At 41.5% G+C, this 21,269-nt stretch overlaps 1 protein-coding gene across 1 annotated transcript; it reads left to right on the plus strand.

Annotated features, from left to right (window-relative positions):
• Positions 1–3,124: 3,124 nt before the first annotated feature.
• hhipl2 (HHIP-like 2) lies at positions 3,125–17,916 on the plus strand. Its single transcript, XM_061744296.1, has 11 exons — positions 3,125–3,367; positions 5,700–6,352; positions 9,796–9,939; positions 10,109–10,440; positions 12,284–12,410; positions 12,657–12,802; positions 12,873–12,954; positions 15,139–15,221; positions 15,930–16,003; positions 16,045–16,677; positions 16,819–17,916. The coding sequence occupies exons 1-11, from the start codon at positions 3,125–3,127 to the stop codon at positions 17,914–17,916; spliced, it is 3,615 nt and encodes a 1,204-aa protein (XP_061600280.1).
• Positions 17,917–21,269: the final 3,353 nt, after the last annotated feature.

Consider the following 21,269-nt stretch of genomic DNA (forward strand, 5'->3'; position numbering starts at 1 on the left):
TCCCATATACAGTAACATTTGCTGTCATTGCTCAGTCATCTGGGCCTTCTTATCTTCACTCCTCCCTGACATTCACATAACAGACTTCCTTCTTCAGCTTCCACCACATGATCTTCCCTTCTTCCTTTGTGCTTTTCCTTTTGGTACCACCACTGAGTGCTAATCCTTGTTTGGAGCACAGGTTTCTTGTGTCAATTTCAACTACGCTGTCTGGCTATGTTTGCCACACTCTCCACGTTTTTGTCTTCAGTCTGTTTGGATTACAACTTCTTCAGAACATATAGTCTTTTGCATGCTCCTCCCACCATTTTCATGTCACCTTGTGCTCCTCCCTCTTCTTAAAACACGGTTACTCCAGAATTGCTCTCTCGTCCAACAAACTTCCAACTTATGCATCATACGGTCTGACAATGTTCATCATTGTTAACCCCCATCCCTAATATCCATCTCGATCACCTTGTTTGATCCTCTCTTCACAATGTTTTCAACAATATTAGGGGCAGTTGTGGCTAGCGCGGTGTGGAAATCAGTTTTATTGTCATTTTAACACCACAGGATCATTCTTTCACATGTTTTGGCAATGCCCGCCTGTATTATCATTCTGGCAAAAAGTCAGTATATATACTGTATATCCAATGTCACTGGAAAGGCAATCCCATGTTCTCCCAGGGTGCTCCTGATTAATGATGACTCTCAGTTTAATTTATAATACAAAGAAAAAGTTGTGTACCTGGCAGGATTAACAGCCGCTAAAAAAATGCTTGCTCTTCGATGGAAACCACCACACGATCTACCAACATGTCACTGGTTTAATCTGTTTAATCATTTTACATATGGAACTTTCAGTGGCAATAATTCATGGTGCGGGACCAGGACATTAAAAATAAAATATTTTTTTCCCTTTCTTGTCTTGCTTGTTTTGTCCTGTTGTTGTGTTTTTGTTGTCTTGTTGGATCACTACAGGGTGGGTGGGGGGACGGGTGATTTAAAGGTTTTTGCTATACAATTGGGTCCATAATGGTTCTATTTAATTGTATGCATCAACAAAATAATAAAAAACTGTTGATCACAAAAAAATTTTATTGTCATTTGAATCAATAAAGTTATTATTAGTAAATTTCATCAATGTATCTACATATTTGATTAATTTAATTTGTGTAATATAATTTTTAATTAATTTCCCTTCAGGGATTAAGAAAGTATTTTTGAGTTGAGATGAATTTTCTACTAAACTGCAATTAATTATTATATTAAACTAAATAAAAATATTTAGTCACCTACGGTATATGATTTATGTGCTAATATTTGCTCTAATACTGCCTGTTCCCATGAGTCAGGTTTCCCGACTAGTTTCATGATTCTTGGTATGATTGAGTCATTTAGGTCTGAAAAAGTACTTAAGGAAGGAATGGTTTCAGAGTAAACTTGTGCCTCTAATTTTCTTCTTTTAAGTACATTTGATGAGAATCCTGTAACTATAGACTAGACATTATGGTTGGCAACTTGCTGACACATGACATACCATAGTAATGACCAAACTCCTCTTCACGTCTTTGCCTGTGTTCTTCTGCCTTTTACAGGAAAAGTTGCTCAAAACACAGCTGTACCTCTGGACAAGTTTGTTTTTCTATTTCTGCTGAGCAGCTTGCAGTCCCAGTTACTGTCACCCTACACTATGGGATGTAAGGAAAGAAAACTTTTTGTGATGTATGTAAAGATTTTTAAAAGCAACATCTTAGGAAGGTGTTTCTTCTTTTGAACTACAAATAAAACTAGCATGAAGTCTTTCCGATATTAGTTTAATCGTTTGATCCCAATATCAGAGTAAATTACACCATGAATAGAAGATAGAAGCCAATCGAGTCCAACAGTAATGAAAATAAATGAACCTTTTTTCTCATTGTCTTTTCATGAGTCTTGGTGGAGTGAGGCTTAATCTAAACTTTAATTTTTAAAGGTTTCAATATAAATCCTTTTCATAAAAACAATACACGTAGATCCAAAGGAGTCACATCAGACCACACACATTTTACATAAGACAGTATACACCTTATATGCAGTTTTTTTTCTTTGATCCAGCATGAAATAGTTGTGGCAGTTTACATGCCGCCTGCAGGCCGCTGTTACTTAAGAGTTTAGCCTGCAGGCTCCTTTACATGGAAGTGAGACATAATTACAGCTTGTGTTGTTGCGACCTGTGTACATGTGTACACACTGTGCCCTGTTTGTGTGTGTGTGTGTGTGTGTGTGTGTGTGTGTGTGTGTGTGTGTGTGTGTGTGTGTGTGTGTGTGTGTGTGTGTGTGTGTGTGTGTGTGTGTGTGTGTGTGTGTGTGTGTGTGTGTGTGTGTGTGTATACAACATACCCCTCTGAGATAATTGAGAGTTGTTCTGCCAACTGTGGGGAGAGATCCGCTCTCACATGCCTGGAGTAAAATGCAAATCTATAGGAACCACAACAGATATTTACTTTTCATTGGCTCATTGTTTATTTCTACGGAAGAGTATTAGCAGGAGAAAAAATATTTGAGAGGGGAAGATTTTTTTTTATTGTGCAATTCGTGAAAAAAAGTCGAAATGTCGAGAATAATGTTGAAATACAATTTGGAGAAAAAAGTCAAAATGTCGAGAATAATGTTTAAATACAATTTAAAGAATAAAGTCGGAATTTCACCTTTATTCTCAACATTTCAACTAAATTTTGACAATTTTGAATTGTATTTCAACATTATTCTCAATATTTCGACTTTTTTCTCAACATTTCGACTTTTTTCTCGAAGTGCATAATGAAAAAAAAAATCTTCCTCCTCTAAAATATTATTTTTATTTTTCTCTTGCCTGCCTGGCCCTAATACTTTTCCATATTATTTACGTTTGGCACACTGTGTGTTAAAAAGGCGACAAAACAATACCAACAACATCAAACACATTGAGCAGCAGGACGCACCCCCAGCAAAGATATGCGGATGCGCGCGCAGCATCCACTTGGCTGGCAGGTTACTTATAGGAGAGGAGAGAGTTTCAGTCTCCCAGGGGCTTTAGGACACCGAGGAGATGACACGGAGCAGGAGAGCTGCTGCTCTCCATCCCGGGAGCGCGGGGGGCCCCCATGGGCTCCAGCTGGTGATGTTACCGGTGCTGCTGGTCCTGCTGGTCCAGCCAGCAGCAGCCCACCCCCAGTGTCTGGACTTCAGGCCACCCTTCAGGCCGCAGTGGCACCTGGAGTTCTGCTCTGAGTACGAGGAGTTCGGCTGCTGCGACCAGGGCACCGACAACACCATCGCAGAGAGGTACTGGACCATCATCGAGCACCTGGAGATGGATGGAGCGGAACTCTGCCAGGACATGCTGAAGGAAGTCATGTGCCAGGTGAGTCTGGTCCTCTCCGCACACATCTCTGTCTGGGTTTGAGAATGCTGCAAAGTTGAATTAAAGTAAGTTCTTTGTTCCGAGAATTTCAAAAGAGGTTGGTAAAAGATCATTTTATTTTAAATCTCCATCAGATTGGAATAATCTTCCTCTCTTTTTGCGTTCTATTACCTCTTTTCATTGTTTTAAGTTGTCATTATACTCTCATCTTAAAACAAATTGCCTATGTTTTTAATTTATTTATGTATTTTTTGTCATTTTTTCTATTTATTTGTATTTTTTTTATTTTTTCTCTCTGTTATGTTATATTTATCTCATTGTTCTGGTTATTCAATTAGTCTATTTTGTAACTAGACTTATGTGTGTAGGGGTTGTGTGTGGGAGGGTGAGCAAGATGTCTGTGTTTGTTTTATATCATGTATGTCTAAACTGTAATGTGATATATTGTAATGTTGTATGTTTTCTTGGGACTTCCTTGAAAATGAGATGTTACATCTCAAGGGGCTATCCTTTAATACATTCTAAATTCTAACATAGTTGTAAAGTATTTCACCACCAAAGTTTTATAAGTGCGGTTTCTTGCAATATGTCAACTTGCTTGAGAAAATGCTTATATTACATATTGGTGATCACAATATCATACTAAAGTAAAATAAGAATGAATGAATGAATGAATGAATGAATGAATGAATGAATGAATGAATGAATGAATGAATGAGTGAGGAAAAACCTCTTAGGTCTTAAAAATCTTTATTATTCAGGGAGAATGTTGTGCATCATACATACGTACATCATAGGCTCCTTTAAAAAAAGCCAGTGTCTCAGAAACAAATGCATTTTTAAGTTGTTTTTTTTCTCACAATATCTTACACATACTGTATCTACGCACACACACACACACACACACACACACACACACACACACACACACACACACACACACACACACACACACACACACACACACACACACACACACACACACACACACACACACACACACACACACATAACATTTGTGAAGTTTTTGTCTGCCTGTGTCAAACAGCTCCGTTTATTTTTGTCAGCTGTGCATATGTTAGTACTGTAAATTATTATTATATTATTATTATTATTATTATTATTATTATTATTACAATATCTATTATTGTAAGTAGATATAATTGAAATCCTTCAATAACCAAGCTTCTAGATCTGCCATCTTTCACCTTGGAAGTTTAGCTAAAATTGAGATAATGTGATGAGAGGCAGTGGAGCCCAGGTGATTGTGGCTTTTATTAACCTTTTCATTGAAATACTGAAGGACAGAATCACAGATGTCTGAAGAGTACAGGTGGGGAGGTAGGGAGCCAGTGGGTTGGAGTTCAAAGAAGAGTCCAGAGTCAGGGTGACAACGCAGGAGGAGAGGGAATCAATGTGTCTATCCTTCATATTGTGGAATGAGATGATGATGATTTATTTATATTGTGACCACTACTCGAGTTGAAAAAAAAATTCAGGCGGGATGGTGGATTTTATCATATGGGGACAGATAATTTGTGCTGATTACAAATAATATAATATATTACAAATAATAGCACTGACCAAAACACCTGCAGAAATACTGCAGGAATGACATAGCAGCAGTTAAATGCAGCCTTCTGTAAGCTTTAAATATCCACTGGACTTACATCAAATACATCAAAACACAACAATAAAAAACTGTTTTGTGAACTTATCAATATGACTCTGTCCTTCACAGGATAAGTAAAATGGATAACTGCAAAAACTCAAACTCTTAAGAATATTTGTCTAATTTCTAGTTAAAATGTCTCATTTTAGTAAAAAAAATCTCATTACACTTAAAACAAGACTCATCACTGGAAAAAACATCAATTTTCACCTGTTTCAAGTAGATTTTCACTTGAAATAAGTAGAAAAATCTGCCAGTGGAACAAGATTGTTTTGCTTGTAATGAGAAGATAAATATTTTCCCACTGGCAGATTTTTCTACTTATTTCAAGTGAAAATTGACTTGAAACAGGTGAAAATTGTCAAATAAGTTATTTTTCTGGTGATGATTCTAAATGTTGAAATAGCAGTAAAACCACATTCATTGATGAAATGACAAGGGATGGAAAGGGGGGATGGCAGTTTTACAGGGGGGGTGATTTTAACCGTTTTTATTTCAGGGGGGGATGCCATCCCCCCTCATCTCCCCTCAACTCCAGTACTGATTGTGACAGAGTTTTTGTTCTGTAAAATACCCTGAGTTTCTGTTAGCTGAATAAGGTGCTATATAAAGAAATACAGTCAGAGTTAAGTTAAAATATGTGATGTTTCTCCCATTCAGGAGTGCTCTCCATACGCTGCCCACCTCTACGATGCTGAAGACCCCTACACACCCATCAGAGAGCTACCGGGGCTTTGTTTCGGCTACTGCTCTGAATTTCATGGGAAGTGTGGCCACGTACTTAAATATTTAACTGAGAACCAGCTGCTGCTGGACACCTCTGAGCGGGACATGTCCACGTTCTGCAGCATAGTGGACCTGTCGGACCAGGACTACTGCTACCCCAACGTCCTGAGGAGCCCTGACCTGAACACTAACCTGGGAGCGGTGGCGGAGGACCCCAGGGGCTGTCTCCAGCTGTGCCTGACCGAGGTGGCCAACAATCTCAGGAATCCAGTCCTCATGCTGCACAGCGCAGATGACACACACCGAATGTTCATTGCAGAGCAGGTGGGGTTTGTTTGGGTCTACTTACACGACGGCAGCAGACTGGAGCGGCCCTTTCTGGACATGAGTGGAGAAGTGCTGACCACACCTTGGATGGGGGACGAGAGAGGTTTCCTGGGCATGGCCTTCCACCCAAAGTACAGAGACAATGGACGCTTCTTCATCTACTACTCCGTTCAGGTCAATGGTATGGTGGAGAAAATCCGAATCAGTGAGATGAGAGTGTCTGCTGATGACATGAACGTGGCCGATTCTTATTCAGAGAGGTAACACAAACAGACATCTTGTTGTCTCTTTTCGCAGCTACAAAGGGTTTCTAATGATATTGGACTGAAAAAGGTCTAATTGTGGTAATACTGCCACCCACCTCGAGGCTTTAGTATCTCCAAAGTTTACGCAAACATTTCTAGAAAAGAAATCTTCAGAAAAGAGTGTATACCATAAAACTTCAAATAATGGCCGGTCCCAATAATCTGCTGGGTGTAGCAAAAAAATGTTTATATTAAACGCCCATCCCAAATAAAGGCCGGGTCAAACATGTTTTTTCTGGTTGCCAAAAAAATATTCTACCATATGCAAACATAGCCTACCTAAACACAAACAAATAACCTTAAATGAATTAAAAAGTGTGACTATTTATTTAATTTTAGAGTGACCTCACTGATGACGTGTTATGAGGTTGAGCAGCTTGTGCATCAAAGAGAAAGGCAGCATTCAGCACCATGGCCAGCGTCACGGCTTCTCACAAGAAATATGATGTTCAATTTCAGTTAAATGTAGTTCAATGCAGAGCAAAATAGCGGAGAAGCATCGGCAGAGAATACGGCATGGACAGCAAAAGAATGAGAGTGGAAAAAAAACAAAAAACACTCCAAGAGTTAGCTACGGAAAACAGCAAGCGTGCAAAAGGTTCCACGGTGGAAGGAGGAAAAAGCCAGAGACTAGTTGTAGCTTGGATACTTCACAAGCATGCCAGACACCAGTGTGTGTTGAAGATGATACGAGTAAGGGGAAAAGAGTTGTATCAGACCTCCAGGAATGACAGCCGTGGTCATGTTCTAGCTCGGCCTTTGTTGCGGTGTTGATGCGGCACCTGTACACTTCCCACACGAGGAGTCGGTGCCGAAAGTTAAATTTTTCCACCACTCGTTGCAGCCAGTCTGCAGTCAGCGCATCGTTCATCCACCCTTGTTTGGATTATGCGACACACAATAGATAAACACCTGTTGATTTGAATGATTTAAGTCTTTATTTGGTGTTTTACGGTAGGCTAATTAATGATTGACAAACAACCTAACAAAAGTCACTGCTCCCACTAAGAAATGTCTTTAGATTTTTGCATGGATGAATCTTATTGGTGTACTTTCACCATTATCAAACAAATGAACAAAGCTAGTTTTTCCAAAGAAATCGTTTCTCAAATATTAGCTTGCACAGCACATACATTTGCCCTGAAATCCACCGCAAAGGTGGAACTGTTCAGCGCGTGCAATGTAAATTAAGCTTCAAAAAACACTTAAGATCAAAGCATGTCAAATCAAGTTTTCTGCAAAGTCATATTACGATCCAAAAAACACTGGAGGCAGAAATCTGGCAACTACATCTGAGATCACAGATGTTCCTGTAGGAACGAATGGAGAGTGTCGCTGAAATTTAGCAAGTGAAGCTGAAAATGAAAATGTTTTTTCTTTAACCTGGACTCCAGTCTATTTTTCACTCAACGGACCTACATTTGTTATAAAAACAAAATTTTGTGTTTTTTTGGTTTTGGTTGTTTTTTGAGTGACAAATAATACAAGGTTGCAAAAATTGCCATGTAATTCCAACGGAAAACAAGAGTCAAATTTTCTAAGAAAACCAGAATTTACTCTATTTTAAACTCATAACGTTGAAAGTTGACAGCAGTCGCAAAACACAAATGTCACATTGATGTCTGGAAGGCCTTGTGCTGCACATGGTTGCAAAAGCTTTTTTATTAAGGGTTGCTCTTTCTATTTTGGGCAGCATAGAGGGATTTTTTTTGTCATCTGAAAATATCAGTTACGATTTCATTTGAAGGAATACAGGCTTACTTTTGGGCAGAGTGTCATCTGGCTCCTGCAAAAGCCACCTTTTATTTGTTGGACTTCCTTCCCCTCCCTGTTTCATGTTGCTGAACAGCAACATAACACACATCAACAATGATGAAGTTATCTCATAGAGCTGAATATATTATGGTAGGAGCAAAAAAAAAAACAAGAAGAAAGTGATGGAATAGATAACAATAGTAACTGAGCAAAAGGCAGAACAGGAATAAATGAGCAGCTTCTCTGTCAAACCTTTAAATATTTAGGAAGAGACTAAGAAAAGCCAGGAACAACCATCCAACAGCAATATCTTCAAACACTTCTTAGTGTGTTTTTTCCCGTTGTTTAGCGGAATCAGCTTGTCACAGCCTCAGGTCTTTACTGTCATCACATACAGGATACGGAGTGAGTGACTACATAAAGTATCTGAAGGATAAAAACCTGACGCTACCCTTGGGGGTGTATTTCATGGTGAAATGTGTCAGGATGTCAGTGCTGATGTACAAAGCTGAGTTGCTGCAGGGTGATCTGTTGAACTGAGGGTGCCGTCACTTTTTTGGTATTAAGACGCAACAGGCCTCTCTCAAAGTCAATAAAGCACATAAAGTCTTTTCTCAGAGGCCCCCGTTAAAACGGCTATGTAAAAAATGTTCATGTTAGAATATTAGTTTCAGTTTCATCTGAAGTAATGCCAGTTTACCGTCACCCCTGTGGGCTGGTTTCCAGTCGCCATTTAAGCTAAACAGGCATGTTTTTGGACTTCGGGAGGAAGCCAGAGTACCCGGGGAAAACCCACCCAACCTCAGGGAGAGCATGCAAACTCTGCTAGGATCCGACCTGAACCAGAAACCTTCTCGTTGTGAGGCAACTAATAACTCCAAGACAACACTTAGAAATTAGTTGCAGCTTTGAAAATTCAGAAAAATATTATCTGAGGTCAAAGAAATAAATCCATGCTGTTTCCAAACCTCTGCACGAGCAAAGTTATTGACCCAAGCATGTAATAAATGTACTTAAGGAGGTGGAACCAAGAAACATTTACACTTGAAAAAAAACAACTTACAAAACAGATTCTCTGATTTATTTAATCAAAAGTCAACATTTCAGCTCTACGTTTGTAAAATTTCATTAACACTTTGGAGAATCTATAACTCAATCAACATTTCAAGTCTGACAAGGGTCAAAAATTTTATTCAGCCAGACTTTTTATGTGCACATAAAGTGCATGAAAAGCACTGTTTGTTCAGGAATCTCTGTCTTTTGCAGCTATGTTGTTAAGTGTGCACAGGTCAACCACGGACTCTTGCAAACTGCTGTCAATAGACACAGTTGAATGACCTCTGATCCACCACTCTTATGTCGCTTCTGTGTCAAGTAAACAAGGGATGGCGGTAGCCAAGTAACAAATCTAAAACGTAGGAAACTGCTGGACCACATCACGGTGCCTTCACCCATTTTTTATGTGTGTCACAGTGCTCACTAACTTTTAAAGCTACAGGCGATTAAAACTGCACCATTAGGTCTCAGCTACTGATGGTCAGCACCAGACATAGAATCGTCGCAACCAGATTATGTCTGAAAAGCAAAAACATCACCCATATTTTATATGCAATTTCACTGAACTTCATGTTTTCTATATTCAGGTTAATTTTGGAGATCGAGGAGCCAGCTGCCAACCACAACGGAGGCCAGCTGCTGTTTGGTCACGATGGTTATTTATACATCTTCACTGGAGATGGTGGCAAAGCTGGGGATCCATTTGGGAAGTATGGCAACTCACAAAACAAGTAAGTCGCTCCAAGCTTCTCCAAGCATCAGCAAACCTGGGCGGTGTTTCCACAGAGTAACGTGAATCTGAAGCGTCACCTGATTTTGAAAACCGTCTTTTGAGAAACAAGTTCCCCTAAAAGGTGTTGTTTTGAAGGTTCCCCAGCAGTTTCTTTTCTTGCTACCCAGGAGTGCTCTGTTGGGAAAAGTTCTCCGCATTGACGTGGACAGAAGAGGCTACAGAGGGAAACCCTACGAGATCCCAGCTGATAATCCGTTCCTCAGAGACCCAGAAGCCCGCGCGGAGGTGTTTGCCTACGGCGTCCGGAACATGTGGCGATGCTCCGTGGACCGGGGAGACCCGGTGAGCCGCTACGGCAGGGGCCGGATATTTTGTGGAGACGTCGGCCAAAATCGCTACGAGGAGATTGACCTTATTGTGAAGGGAGGAAACTACGGATGGAGGGCGAAGGAGGGCTTTGAATGCTACGACATCAAACTGTGCCAGAACCCATCCCTGAGTGAGTATTTTCTGTTCATGTGACCAGTACTAGAGTTGTAAAAAACAATCAGGGGGGGTGGTGGATTTTATCATATGGGGACAGATAATTTGTGCTGATTACAAATAATATAATATATTACAAATAATAGCACTGACCACAACACCTGTTGACATAGCAGCAGTTAAATGCAGCCTTCTGTAAGCTTTAAATATCCACGGGGCTTACATCAAATACATCAAAACACAACAATAAAAAACACTTTTCTGAATTTATCAATATGCCTCTGCCAATAATCCCATTGAGATTAAAATATCTTTTGAAAGGGGGTCCTGGCTAAGAAGGCAGCACAATAGATCCACATCAGTTACACATTGAACAACATTGAACAACATCAACAAAACAGACATAAAAAACAGCTAAAACAGTTTGGCAATCACATCACTACAGTATAATCACTCAATGTTCGATAAAAGAACATGTGCATTCAGTAGTCAGATAGACCTTGATCCTAGCTTTAAAATCTACCAAACTAGTACTTTACTAGTAGTAAAGTGGATCACTGCAAAAACTCAAAATCTTAACAAGAATATTGGTCTTATTTCTAGTTAAAATGTCTAATTTTAGTAAAAAAAATCTCATTACACTTAAAGGTGACCTATTATGGCATTTAATGTATATTTTAAACAGGCCTTGAATGTCTTAAAAACAATCTAAAGCTTGTTTTTTCTACATAAATCATACATCCAGCCTGTGGGCCCTGTCACTAGTTTTACCGCTTCTAACCTCTTTTTCTGCGCCTCATTTTTAGGGAAGGGGGGGGTATGATAATGAGGCTCTGTGCTGATTGGCTCCCTGAATGACGTGTAGCAGGGGAGGAGGATAAACCTCGCTCCGCCAGAGCAGCCCGAGCCTGTAAATTATCACAACACTGAATTTTCACAAATGGAAACTTTATTGTTAGAAAAATAAAATATGAGTTGTATATAAATAACATTTATGCACTATTTAAGCCGGATCTACCCGGCGGATGCTGAACGCTGGCCCCGGAGCCACGCCGGGCGCCCAGCATGGCTCCGGGGCGCATCGCCCGTTACCGGGGATCAAACCTACAGATTTCGCTGAAAATCTCGGAGGCTGAAGCTGGTCCAGCCTGGGACGTACCCCAGAAATCCCTGCTCCCAAAGCGGCTGGGAACCTGGACAATTCAGCAGATTCTCATCGGCTCAAAAAAAACCACGTGACACTGGGGGACTCTGTAAGGCGGGGGTCAGAGACCTTGCAGAAATTCATGGTATTTTGTCTCCCCTGTGCTGGCAGGGTGAGGGGAGACCACTTTATATATGTTAAAACAAGAAAAAACGTGTTTTTCATAATAGGTCCCCTTTAAAACAAGACTCATCACTGGAAAAAACAACAATTTTCACCTGTTTAAAGTAGATTTTCACTTAAAATAAGTAGAAAAATCTGCACGTGGAACAGGATTTTATTGCTTCTAATGAGAAGATAAATCTTGTCCCATTGGCAGATTTTCCTACTTATTTCAAGTGAAAATTTACTTGAAACAGTGAAAATTGGTGTTATTTTTCTGGTGATGACTCTAAATGTTAAAATAGCAGTAAAACCACATTCATTGATGAAATGACATAAGGGATGGAAAGGGGGGATGAATTTGACCGTTTTTATTTCAGGGGGGATGCCATCCCCTCATCCCCCTCAACTCCAGTACTGCATGTGATGCTCATAATGATTCAAATCAACAGCTATTTCCAGGTACCATCACCACCTGTTGTTCCTGGCATAAGCGCTTTCCATGTGCTTCAGATTTCATTTTAATCCCGTGCGTCTTTCTCTGCCACAACAGATGACACCCTCCCTATATTTGCATACAGCCATCACGTTGGGAAGTCGGTGACAGGGGGATATGTGTACAGAGGATGTGAATCACCCAATCTGAACGGATTGTACATTTTTGGAGACTTTATGAGTGGGTAAGACTGTTAGGTTGTGCCAAAATAAAGAAAAAAAGAAATCTGTCAGCTTTTTAGCGGAAGAACAGCAGACCTGTTTGCTCGGGTTGTTTGATCAGCTGTTTTGCTTTTTTGAATGTACTTATCATTTTTCATTGATTTCCTGTCACTCGAGACCCGAGCTCACTTTGTTCTTATGTGAAGTTTGAACTGGATTCCAGTGTTTGCTGTTCATAACAACTTACAGGGTCTTTGTCCTACTTTCAGTCGCATCATGGCATTAGAAGAAGAGAAGACACTGGGGCTCTGGAAAGAGAGGAGTATATGCATGGGCGACAAAAAGACTTGCTCTTTTCCCGGACTCATCAATCACTACCACAAACACATCATCTCTTTTGCTGAAGATGAAGCAGGTAACATTTTTCAGTCTGTCTTTGTGTGCAGCGCAATGCATTTTAGTAATGTTGCGCTGTTTGTTTCCAGGGGAGCTGTATTTTATGGCCACTTCGTATCCCAGCGCCATGACGCCTTATGGAACGGTGTTCAAGTTCACGGACCCTTCAAGGTGTGTCCATGTGTTAGTGATTATTGTGTTATTCCATCTCATGTCCCTGAAATCTGTCTGAGAAGTTTCTGCCAAGGTGCTACATTTATGTGTGTTTACAATTATTTCATAAAACACTCACCAACTGAGAATAGGACACTCAGATCAACCATCACAATAAACAACATGTGATTTTACTAAATTGCCAGCCTGATTCAGAGCTTAGACTTATTTAAGATAAGATAAGATAAGATAGTCCTTTATTGATCCTCAGAGGGGAAATTCAGGTGTTACAGCAGCTCAAAGTTGGACAACATGAACTCAGACTAAATTAAGATAAATTATAAGGATGAGAAATAAAAAAACATAAAAAATACAGTAAAAAAGAAACTGAAACTGAACAAGTGTACTGTAAATTGAATACATTTACTATAAACATAGTAAGTTTATTTAAATGGTTACATGCACAAGTATGATAAGTGGGAAAAAAATAATAGTTTTCCTGTTATTTCTGTGTGCACCCTAGATATTTTATGTTTTTTTTTCTTTTCAGCTACATTTCATTTGAAATTGTTAATACAAGAACAATTTAGTGCAAATAAGGAAGTGAAAAAAAGCACCATGTGTTTTTCAAACAGGTGATGTGAAAGGGGGATTGAGCGTTCCTCAACGAACTATAGGTGTCAGTGGTTGACATTACCCCCAGTTTGTGTTTCTGTTTTGCCCCGCCTGTCTTCCATCTGCCCTGATTGTTCACACCTGTGTCTCGTTACCCCCTTCTGTTTATCTGGTCTTTTCTTTCCCTTGCGCTTGTGGTTCCGTCCTGTTTCCTTCCTCCATGTGTCCTGCCAAGTTTTCAGGTTTTGCGCTAGTGTTTTTAGTTAATCCTGCTCTGCAGCGTTTTTTGGTTTTTGCCTTTTTTTTAAATAAACACTTTTTGCTGAACTCCTGCCTCTCGCTCTCCTGCATCTGGGTCCTCATCCTACCACTCCGTGACAATAGGCAAGGATTTGCATATTTCTCGCAACACAGTGCATCATCTCTTTAAACTATGCAGTGGGCCTCGAGGGACTTGCCAAGCACTACATGCAAAACCATACTGTATATTTACGAAAAATAAAAAAATAAATCACATGAAAGTTTATACTGTCTGCAACCCTGTCAGTTACTGTATCTTCCATATCAGCCCAACCGATCTCTCCTCGTTGTTGACTCTCGTTCAGAGACGTCTCAACTTGAAATCACGACACACAAGAGCTCCACTGGAGTCTTCCACCTCTGTGTTCTTGAGAGACACCAAACCCTCAGACACGTGTCTTGCTGACAGACGTTTGAGATGTTTTTGAAACTAGAAAGAATGTTAATCTCTGAAAGCACTTTGTTGACTTAAGTGCTTGTTTGAAAGGATCAAAATTGTAATGTTTCTTGGACAAGTTCTGACAATCTGACATAGGCCTAGTCACTCAAAAAAATAGACATTGTTAATACTACTTCTGTTTCAAACAAAAACATTTATCTACAGTAATTAACAGTAATTACATTATTATAGTGTTCTCTTTTTTCCAAGATAAATTCATGTAGAACTTATAACTTTTTTGCTCTGGGTGAGAAATTTAGGTTGGAAATATGATGCAAAACATTATCAGATTTTCACATGTTCTAAAATTATCGTTGGGGAGACAAACAGCTTAGGCAATGTTTTTTTTTGGTCTTATTTCTTGTGTTGACACATGAGATTTCTCCTTATGTGCTTCCTCCGTGTGGTCAGAGGTGGTGTTGTTACATAATGTTGCTTTAAGTTCCCGACTTTAAACTTTCCAAAATGTTAAAAATATTCTCTTCCATTTGTCATCATTGCTGACCAGCCGTCCTGGCCTTGATGCAATAAAAAAGACCCAATCCAAGTATATTTACGTATCATGGTCCCTCAATGTTGTAGTATTAATATTGGATTTTTTTTTAAATTAAAAGCTAAACAAAAATTGGGTTTCCCTTTGTTAGCTGTGATGTTTTATTTCATTTTTATAATGACGCATAAAAAATAATAATTCAGAATTTAAAGTGTCAAGCGTCACCGGTTACCCCTCTTTATTTAAACACAAAGGAAACACAACTTTATACAAAATGTCCAAGAAATCAAGAATAGCTCTGTCACTTGTCCACCAATATCACAAAAGGCCTTCTTTCACTATTCACCTTTTCCAGGAGAGCTCCCCCGGGGAAATGCAAGCAGAAGCCGCTCCCTGTCAAAGTGAGGGGGAAAAAGTTCCCCTTCGTGCCCAGGGAAGGTAAGTAGCTGCACCCTCTTCATATCGCATTTCAGACGCCTCTCTCATTTATCCAGTCATTTTTATGATGTGCACATACCAGACTTGGCTCATTATGAAATATGATTACAGTGTTTTTCTTTTCTTTTTTTTAAATGCTAAATATAAAGCACATGAACCCTACATTAGATAAATTGATGTTGAAGATTTACAGAATCATGGGTTCTCGGTATCTGATGGTCCGAACACCAAGCCCCGTGCATTCAGGGTGCATATGGTCCCTCCAGTGGAGCGCTCACAGAAGGGTGAACCCATGTTCACCAGAGCCTGTGGGTAAAAACCCAGCAACCAGAGGAACCAAATACCAGAGTAACCCTTGTCTGTGTGAGGGATATTGGGGTTATTGATCTCCCTTCTCCATATAATATGGGTCCGATTGAATCTCTCGTTTTTGTACTTTCCCTGAGGACTAGTTTGTAGCTTGAAAAACAAAACCAATTTTCCTCATGAATACATGCTGCCGGATTGGATAATCACACTGGGGTTATATATATAGCTATGAAAAGCAGCTTCCCATTTTACATCAAACGTTTAAAAATAGAATAAGACGGGCATTTGAAACATTTTGGCCCCATTTTAGTACCAATTTTTTTATTTCAGTTTTACCATCAACATGTGTGGCTGCAGAGCTGTGAAAATGTGCACTTACTGACATCTGTGCCATTTCAGTTACTCTTCTGAACGCTGATGAAAAACCTACACGACCAGCACCGAGGAAACTCAAGCTGACCACCAAACCACCGGCGACGAGAAGCCAGATCAAACCTAAGATGACCACGGCCAGAAAGACGACGACGGCGGCCAAAGAGACTACCGCGGCCAAAGGGACGACCGCGGCCAAAGGGACGACCGTGGCCAGAGGGACACCGACCGCGGCCAGAGAGACTACCGCGGCCAAAGGGACGACCGCGGCCAGAGAGACACCGACCGCGGCCAGAGAGACTACCGCGGCCAAAGGGACGACCGCGGCCAGAGAGACACCGACCGCGGCCAGAGAGACTACCGCGGCCAGAGGGACGACCGCGGCCAAAGGGACGACCGCGGCCAAAGGGACGACCGTGGCCAGAGGGACAACCGTGGCCAGAGAGACACCGACCGCGGCCAGAGAGACTACCGCGGCCAGAGAGACTACCGCGGCCAGAGGGACAACCGCGGCCAAAGGGACGACCGCGGCCAGAGAGACACCGACCGCGGCCAGAGAGACTACCGCAGCCAGAGGGACGACCGCGGCCAAAGGGACGACCGTGGCCAGAGAGACACCGACCGCAGCCAGAGAGACACCAACCGCGGCCAGAGAGACACCGACCACGGCCAGAGAAACACCGACCGCGGCCAGAGAGACACCGACCGCGGCCAGAGAGACACCGACCACCATAGAAGTAAAGCTGAAAAGAAAGCCACCAACCAAAGAAGCAAAGCAGAAAAACAAACCAAAACGACGGAAGAAAAATAAAATGCTGAACAAGAAAAAGGACACTGCAAAAATTAGGAATAATACTGTGAACATGAAATCTAAGGAACAGACCAAGAAGACAGCTGAGATGACGACTGCGGCCAGAGAGACGACCGTGGCCAGAGAGACACCGGCCACGGCCAGAGAGACGACCGTGGCCAGAGAGACACCGGCCACGGCCAGAGAGACGACCGTGGCCAGAGAGACACCGGCCACGGCCAGAGAGACACCGACCGCGGCCAGAGAGAAACCGACCACGGCCAGAGAGACACCGACCACGGCCGGAGAGACACCGACCACGGCCGGAGAGACACCGACCACGGCCAGAGAGACACCGACCACGGCCAGAGAGACACCGATCACGGCCAGAGAGACACCGACCACGGCCAGAGAGACACCGACCACGGCCAGAGAGACACCGACCACGGCCAGAGAGACACCGACCACGACCAGAGAGACACCGACCACGGACAGAGACACACCGACCACGGACAGAGAGACACCGACCACGGACAGAGAGACAATGACCACGGCCAGAGAGACACCGACCACGACCAGAGAGACACCGACCACGGACAGAGACACACCGACCACGGACAGAGAGACACCGACCACGGACAGAGAGACAATGACCACGGCCAGAGAGACACCGACCATGGCCAGAGAGACACAAACCGTGGCCAGAGAGACAATGACCGTGGCCAGAGAGACAATGACCGCGGCCAGAGAGACACCGACCGCAGCCAGAGAGACACCGACCACAGCCAGAGAGACACCGACCACAGCCAGAGAGACAATGACCACGGCCAGAGAGACACCGACCACAGCCAGAGAGACACCGACCTCGGCCAGAGAGACACCGACCACGGCCAGAGAGACACCGACCACGGCCAGAGAGACACCGACCACGGACAGAGACACACCAACCACGGACAGAGAGACAATGACCACGGACAGAGACACACCGACCACGGACAGAGAGACAACGACCACGGACAGAGACACACCGACCACGGACAGAGAGACAATGACCACGGACAGAGAGACACCGACCACGGACAGAGAGACAATGACCACGGCCAGAGAGACATCGACTGCGGCCAGAGAGACAATGACCACGGCCAGAGAGACCACGGCCAGAGAGACACCGACCACAAAAGAAGCAAAGCAGAAAAACAAACCAAAACGACGGAAGAAAAATAAAATACTGAACAAGAAACCTGACACTGCAAATATGAGGAATAATACTGTGAACATGAAATCCAAGGAACAGACCAAGAAGACAGCTGAAATTAAACCTGTTAGAGCCTCAGTGAAACCAATGACAAATCACACCTCCTCAGGGAATTTAAACACTACAAAAGCTTCCGACGGCCTGAAAGACAATAAAATAAACACGAAGAGGAGTAATCCCCGGAAGAAGAAAGGTGTAGCAAAAGAATTTGGTCTCACGCCAACAAAGCCTGAATCAGAACATCCCACCAGCTCCAACCAAACTGAGACTAAACTGAATGTGAAAAGCAACAAATACAAAAAAGAAAAAATTCGGACAAAAGCGACTAAACAAAAGATGTCAGAGCACAAGACGGAGTCATTCATCTGAAGATGTCTGCTTGAGAGCTAATCAGCGTTGACTGACACGTCTTAAAGGATTAGATTCACATTCTAAAACGTGCTTATTCACTTTTTGCCCAGAGCTACAGTTGGCAGATTGAGCTTGCTCATTTTCAGCTCAGTTTTTATTCTAAATTTGTGCTCATTGTTGCTTTGAATTTGCTATAAAAGCATTGACTTTTAGCTTTGCCATAAAAAACAAATACAGTACGTATGTCTTTAAAAATGTTGTGCGGCTGGTGTACTGTACACAACATGCTTCTAATTACACTTTCTTTTCTTTACAGTTTATTTTGGACTATTGTTAAGTCATCGGTTACTGCCATGCCTGTATTCATCCATCCATCTATCCAACAATTTTCTATACCCGCTTCAAGTTTTGCTCTGTATTTAGCAAGTATCAAATAGTTCTGAGGTTAAAATAGGGAGCAAACTCACAAACATGAAAACTTCCAGCTATACAGAAGCTCTAATTCTACAGTCCATGCAAGTGTTAAATATAAACATTAAAAATCTCTGTGTTTTTCTGACGTTCTCTGTAATTAAACTCCATAAAACGCCGATCACCTCTGAAACCGCGGCGGCCGCGGCTCATACGACAACAGCTGTGAATGAAAGGCCTTCTGGCGTGCACGTGCCGTGGTGCACGCTGAGGTTGCATAAATCTCAAAAATGCAGCATTTTATCAGCTGCCAGTCTTCATGTTTCAGATTTTACATCTGCAGGAAAGAGGCTGAAGTGACATTATTAGTTATTTTGCACTGATGGTGGTATTAGTCAAGAATGTATAGTGAACTCTGGAAACTTCCCGATTACATAAGACAGCAGAACATGACATAACACAGACATACCTCTTAACTATGGTATGGCGGGGGCAATCCCCTTTTTCATGTATATGTCTCCTCACCTGGTTTACTGCTTTTTATGGCCCCACTCAGAATCTGTGGAAGAGTTATTTTACCAGACTCTTGTCTTTGAGTAAAAGCTTGTGGAACAAGTTTAATGTAAATGAAAATAATGAATTTTCTTATGGAAAAACAGGGAATGGCTCAACCTTGTGTGTTTGATGACTCATAGATTTGAGTAGAGAACCTTTGTTTTTTTTAATTGAAGATTTAAATTTATAGTTAAAGCCATCTTTGTTGCTTAATCCAATTATTTGAAAAAAGAAGATGCAGCTTTATTTTTCATGGCGTCAGAAAATCATTCCACTTATTAAAACATCTGACTGAAAATCTTGTGGCTTTGCTCGTTTGTCCTGCGTCCATCATCTCTATCCTATGATTTTATAATGGAATTGCAGTCTCTTATAACAAGACTATTCACGCCGTAATGGTGCCACTTTTACAATAAATGCTCTGATGGATTAAAGAACGTTGTCCATGATTATATTCAGATGACAGATTCAGTGAATTCAACACCTGGAGCTGGTCATATCTTTGTCTCATTTGACTATTAGAGTACTCTAATTCTGCTGCAGTGTGAAAATTAGGGTCATGAGGTGTGAAGGCTGTTGAGAAAAAAAAGTACATGAAAAAACTCTTAAATATTAAAATGAAATAGAAGAAGTCAAATACGTGTGTCATATTTGTGTATGGGAGTACTACAGTTCAGATTTGGTGTCACTAGGTCATGTTAACTAAAGCATTAAAAAATATAATTTTAAATTGTGATACTCTTTAAATGAAATTAAAAGAGGCATGTGTTTTAGTTGACCAGTGAGTGATAAGAGGAGCACACATCTGCAGGTAGACTGGAGCAGGATGGATCAAGGATAAGTTGAAACACCATTAATATCCAGGCCACTCAAGGGCACTGCCATAAAAGCCTAACACAAAGGGCTTTCCTCCTGACCGGACACACTAGTAACTGCAAAATGACTGGGTCATTCACTGTTCAGTTGAGCACAAACCTTTTAATTTTTCAGTGTTAAAAGTAGAAAAGTGAAATGGAATTGCTGACTTTCTCCCTATGACTGTGTGGGGATAAGGCCCTGAAATATTGGGGGAAATCGCCAAAGTATATGAGTGAGAGTCTGTTATAGAGCAATTCCCCCAGTGTTTAATTTCTATACTATGATGGATGTTTATTGTCACTTAATATCTTGGACTGATTGGAAATCACATTGGCATTGGAATTTTCCTTGTTATCATTACCCACAATGGTTTTAACAACTTTGTTCCCCTGACTGGTTTTTACCTTACGGATTTATCTGACAAGACACCTTCCCTACCTACTCTGCATATTGGATGGACTTACTGTACATTGGAGGCACCCAGAACTGGCTGGCCTCTCCCCTCACACCCAGGAACTATAGTAACCCTTTATTACCGAGAGCAATATCTGTTTTTTGGTTTTGTTTTTTAGATACATCATAATACACCCCCTTTGGTGACCTGTATGTTCTGTGCTGTTTGATTGATGTCATGTTTTGTACAGCACATAAAATTCTGTATTATAAAATAAAAAGTAAAAAAAAAAAAAAAAAGTACCAGTATCCCTCCGACTGAATACTCATGGAGAGGGATGTAGAAAATGTAATAGATACAATTTGTATGCATCAACCTGCAAACACTGACTCAGCTGAAGGATCTGGGAGCAAAGCTAACCTTGGTTGAGACACAGCGCAATGTTTCCGTTGGCTTCTGAAGCAACATGGCTGAGCCCCGCAGGACGAAGAACGAGCTGCAAAACTGGGCTTCAGAAACCTTCACGTCCATTGTTTCATACAGTCTGTGGCTCTTTCTTGCTTGACTTCCTTCACCCAATCTTCGCTGATTGTCTACACCTGTGTCTCGTCAGGCCCAGCGTCTATATATCGTCTTGTCTGTACCTTCCTCAGCGCTGGGCCATTCTGTGTGTCTCCCTAACCGTGGCTTCTGTTTTATGTGTGTCTCCCTGTGACAAAGGGGTTTTTGAATTGGTATTAGTTTGGATTTCTG

This window comes from Cololabis saira, chromosome 16 (genome assembly GCF_033807715.1).
Source record: "Cololabis saira isolate AMF1-May2022 chromosome 16, fColSai1.1, whole genome shotgun sequence".
In the NCBI taxonomy this organism is placed as follows: Eukaryota; Metazoa; Chordata; class Actinopteri; order Beloniformes; family Belonidae; genus Cololabis; species Cololabis saira.

What these genes read in the sequence shown, in the direction of transcription:
- hhipl2 (XM_061744296.1), top strand. Translation starts at nt 3,125, where the DNA reads ATGTTACCGGTGCTGCTGGTCCTGCTGGTCCAGCCAGCAGCAGCCCAC. An exon ending in TATGGCAACTCACAAAACAA is followed by an intron (nt 9,940 to 10,108) that starts GTAAGTCGCTCC and finishes CTTGCTACCCAG; the next exon opens with GAGTGCTCTGTTGGGAAAAG. An exon ending in CCCCTTCGTGCCCAGGGAAG is followed by an intron (nt 15,222 to 15,929) that starts GTAAGTAGCTGC and finishes GTGCCATTTCAG; the next exon opens with TTACTCTTCTGAACGCTGAT.